Raw genomic sequence first — 4,847 nt, forward strand, 5'->3', positions numbered from 1 at the left:
GAGAGAGAGAGAGAATCCTCAAGCAGACTCCCCGCCAAGGTCAGAGCCCATGCTGGGCTTGATCCCAGGACCCTGAGATCATGACTGGAGCCAAAATTAAGAGTCGCCCGCTTAACTGACTGAGCCACCCAGGTGCTCCCATTATACCATTTTTTAACTCCATCACCAACTACGTGAAAGCTCAGACTAGACAGACTTAGCACTTTCTTGCAGATATTTGATAAAAATGAGCTGAGTTGTAAATCAACTTGACCATTTCCCATCAGTCCCTGAGTGTCTTCTGTGTGCAAGGTACTGTGCTAGTTGCCTGATTTTACTGTGTTATCCTGTCTTCACTGTGGCCCCAAAGACTAGTGTGATTTACATAAAGATGCAGCTCAGCGTCTGAATGCACTGAGGTCATCGAGCCTCGTGAGCTCTCTCTGTCTCGGCTGCTTTTGATTATACCTATATGATAGGATTCGTAGGGGGTCTAGATTCAGATTAAACTAGCTCTCCACCCAGTTTGCTGCCAGTGAAGATTTCTTTCTCTCTGAAAAAAAGAAGCAGCTCGTTGTGAGCAGAGTTCAGTGACATAAAGTGGTCCATGGGGCCCTGAAGATACCTTCTGTTTAATGTTCTAGGGTAAGATTCAGGGCATCCATGGGCGAGAATAAAACTCTGGATATGCTTTTCCTTTCGTCCCAATTTGTCCAGATTCACTCTCTATTTAGGGGATGGGAAATTTCATCCTTAAATGTGAAAGTCTCCCCCCGCTGGCAGCATTCAAAACGGACTTGCAGCTGACCCATCAACACCTCCCCCCCCACCCCCACCCCCGCTAGATCATTACCCTTCAACCTCACTCCCAAACACTTGTTACAAACCTACATGGCCTGTAAGTGGACCCCTCATTCCAACCCACCACATGAGGGGAAGTGTTTTCAAATAGGACTCCATTCCTTAAAGAATTCTTTAAGGAGTATTCACTGCTGATAGCAATCCCAATCCCAATTTGTTAAGCAAAGATCTTATCTCAAGACCCGTGATCTTTTTGCACATTATCTTGAGCAATTCTCCAACAACTCTGTTAAGAAGTCACGATTATCCCCATTGTACAAATGGAGGAATTGAAACTCAGAAAGCCTAAGTAAGTTGCCCAACATCCCACAGCTGGCAAGTGGCAGAGTCAGGATGAGAACCAGGCTTGTCCTGAAGCCTGCCCAGAATCACCACCACTTTATTCCCCTCCTTTTACTGTTGACCTGAATAAAGCCTCCAAACGACCTTGAATCACATCATGAACCTCAGGTTTCTACCTAAGGGCTGAGCGTATGTGAATGGGTCAAGGCTCCAGCAGAGCTGTCTCGTTTTGTTCACAATTTTTCCATGTGGCTCTACGTCTGTACTAGATGACACCAAACTTTGCTGCAGGTCTCTGTCTTTTCTTAAAGGGGAAAGAATCGTCTCCTGATTCTGGGAAATCACACACCTTTCACAGACTGCTGCAGAGCCTCTGAGTATAAAGCTTAAAACCACACTGACAAGATTGGGATAAGTGTGCGGGATCTCTGAAATTCTGCACAACGATGGCATCGTGATGACCAAAAGGAGCTTTGCATTCTCTCACTATCCAAATTTGAGGGTTTTAGCACTGAAAAGTCTGTAGCAGAAACCATTAGAGGGAGGAGAGTGGACCCCAATTCCAAGGGCATCTCTCTATGTATAAACTTCAAGAAGAAAGTTAAGGTCAATGAGACCTTGCCTGGCAATGGGTAGATATGAATTGATTTTTGAAAAACTAAGGATATCAAAACAAAATGGCTCTCTTAAACTGAGCAAGAAAATCCAGAGCAAATAGAGAATTACTTCCCAAACTGTGAAGTGACTGACTTGGAATGGCTTGTATGATATANTGGCTTGTATGGTATATGTAATTTATAGAGGGTTTCTGTTCTATGATACAAACACCCACACACATATACATACATTTGCACAGGTATCCATCAAAATGTTAAGAGTTCTTATTTCAGGAAATAGAATGTCATAATTTTCAGGTTTTTCTTTTCTTTTTTTCTTTTTTTTGCATTGATCAGGAACTGCACATGATTTTTAGTTTCAACATTTCCGTTATATAGTGATCCAATTATTTACAGTGCTCACATACTGCTTTTAAGTTCATAAAATAACACTTCCATTTTGAAAAATAAAATGGAATTGATGAGATTCTCTGTACGTTAAGAGGTAGGTAGAATAGGCTGAAAGTATATCTTAAAAGACAGTTAAGGTAATTTCACTGATTTCGAAATTGTTGAGACCCGAGGAAGGATCAAGATATTTTCCAAACCTAGAAGAGTCATTCACTGTGAGCCACGAGGCCCCTGTGACCACACTTTTCCTCCCGTGGGGACGGGACCTCGGCATCGGAGATCTGCTGACAGTGGGAATTCTCTCCTCATTTTTAGGGATTGAGACTTAGTGTGGGTGTGTCAGGGGCTGACGGGAATTCTTATCCATGTGAACAGGATGGAATCAACCCCTGATCCTGAAAGATGCTTCATTCACTGAAAATTCTAAGAATGTGATCAAGGACACTTTGTATTTAGGTTTAAACAACGACAATAAACACAGAGTACTTACTATAGGTCAGATATGTCCTAAAGGAGAAGATAGATAGATAGATAGATAGATAGATAGATAGATAGATGATAGATAGATAGATAGATAGATAGATAGATAGATAGATAGATGATAGATAGATAATAGATAGGTGACAGATAGAGAGATAATAGATAGAGAGAGATAGATGATAGATAGATGATAGATAGATAGATAGATAGATAGATAGATAGATAGATCCTAGTAAAAAAGTAAGTGCTATTATTATCTCTGATTTTACAGAGACAGATGGAATGTCCAAGTGACCTGCCCAAGATCACACCTTTACTAAGTGGTAAACCTAGGGACTGAATCCAGGCTGTCTAAATCCAGAGTCCCCATTTCTTAACAAGTCAATAGCTTAGAGCTCTGACTACAGACAAATTTGAAATTGGAACTACATTAGTGTACTCAGATCTAATATGAGAGCACTTCTGTGTACATCTGGTCTAATCCTTTGGATTAAAAACATTGTAGATGTCTGATTGTTTCACAACTTCAGAGCTGAACCTCCATTAATTTCCCTGCTCCAGAATTGAAATTTGAATAAAGTTGGATGACTAGTTAATTTAAGGCATGACACGACTCATCTGGGACACGCAGAACTGTCCTGCAACTTTCACCTGGGACATGCTATGTGTCAGTCACTTTATATACTTTGCCTTATTTAATTCCTAAAACAAATATTTGAAGAAGATACTGTCACCCATTTTGGAAGATAAGGAAATTGGAGCCTAGAGATGTTAGATATCTCACCCAAAGTGACACAGCTACTAAGTGATAGAGACAGGAGCTGATCACAGGGAGTCTGAATCCAAGGCTTGAGCTCACATCATTCACACTGTACTATATAAAAAGAAAACAAATATTTAAGACAATGACTAAAATTGCCTTCTGAGAGAAAAAATCTTTGCATAAAGCTGTGATCTTCCCTCTCGTGCATTTTGTAATTTTTTGTTGACTCACGTCCCCCATAATGTGGATTATCATTATTATGCCAGGTCTGCATCTTGTCCTTGTGGTCCATGGGAAACATGTCCACAACTAAGGCCTGGAACAGCTCTTCAGTGACGGTGTTCATCCTCCTGGGATTTGCAGACCATCCAGAACTCCAGACTCTTCTCTTTGTGACCTTCCTGGGTCTCTATTTTGTGACGCTGGCCTGGAACCTGGCTCTCATCTTGNCTCTCATCTTTCTGATCAGAAGTGACCCCCGTCTGCACACACCCATGTATTACTTCCTCAGCAACTTGTCCTTCATTGACATCTGCTACTCTTCTTCAGTAGCCCCCAGGATGCTCACTGATTTCTTCCAGGAGCAAAAGACCATATCGTTCTTGGGCTGTGCTGCTCAGTTTTTTTTCTTTGGCAGCATGGGTCTCACTGAGTGCTTCCTCCTGACGGCCATGGCATATGACCCATACGCAGCCATCTCCAATCCCCTGCTCTACACGGCCATCATGTCCCAGGGCCTCTGTACGCGCATGGTGCTTGGGGCATATGCCGGTGGCTTCCTGAGCTCCCTGGTCCAGGCCAGCTCCATATTCCGGCTCCACTTCTGCGGACCCAACATCATCAACCATTTCTTCTGTGACCTCCCACCAGTCCTGGCACTTTCTTGCTCTGACACCTTCCCTAGCCAAGTGGTGAATTTTCTCGTGGTGGTCACTGTGGGGGGGACATCATTCCTCATCCTCCTCATCTCCTACAGTTACATAGGAGCTGCTGTCTTGAAGATCCGCTCAGTGGAAGGCCGAAGGAAAGCCTTCAACACATGTGCCTCGCACCTGATAGTGGTGACTCTATTATTTGGGACGGCCCTTTTCATGTACCTGCGACCCATCTCCAGCTACTCACTTGGCAGGGACAAGATGGTGTCTGTGTTCTATTCGCTGGTGATCCCTATGCTGAACCCTCTCATTTACAGTTTGAGGAACAGAGAGATCAAAGATGCCCTGTGGAAGGTGTTGGAGAAGAAGAAAGTGTTTTTCCTAGTTCATGATTGAACGTATATGTCTCCAGACTGACAGAGACAAATGATCCCTGGCATCTACCTTCTCCTCTAGCATTGACAAGAGGGACATCTTGTGTGCATGGCCATCTATCTGCTGACCATGGATAGTCAAAAGGGGGAAGAGATTACTTTAGCAGAAACACCACCCCAGGATGCCCTGTCCTCACAGNTTTCTCCTCTAGCATTGACAAGGGGG

The 4,847-nt window shown here is 43.2% G+C and overlaps 1 protein-coding gene across 1 annotated transcript; it reads left to right on the forward strand.

The window, feature by feature from the left end:
- Nucleotides 1–3,671: 3,671 nt before the first annotated feature.
- On the forward strand, nt 3,672–4,643 carry LOC100472726 (olfactory receptor 5A1). Its single transcript, XM_002930881.4, has one exon. It carries the CDS (start codon nt 3,672–3,674, stop codon nt 4,641–4,643), a length of 972 nt encoding a protein of 323 aa, XP_002930927.4.
- The last annotated feature ends 204 nt before the right edge of the window (nt 4,644–4,847 follow it).

Source organism: Ailuropoda melanoleuca, chromosome 16 (assembly GCF_002007445.2).
Source record: "Ailuropoda melanoleuca isolate Jingjing chromosome 16, ASM200744v2, whole genome shotgun sequence".
Classification (NCBI taxonomy): Eukaryota; Metazoa; Chordata; class Mammalia; order Carnivora; family Ursidae; genus Ailuropoda; species Ailuropoda melanoleuca.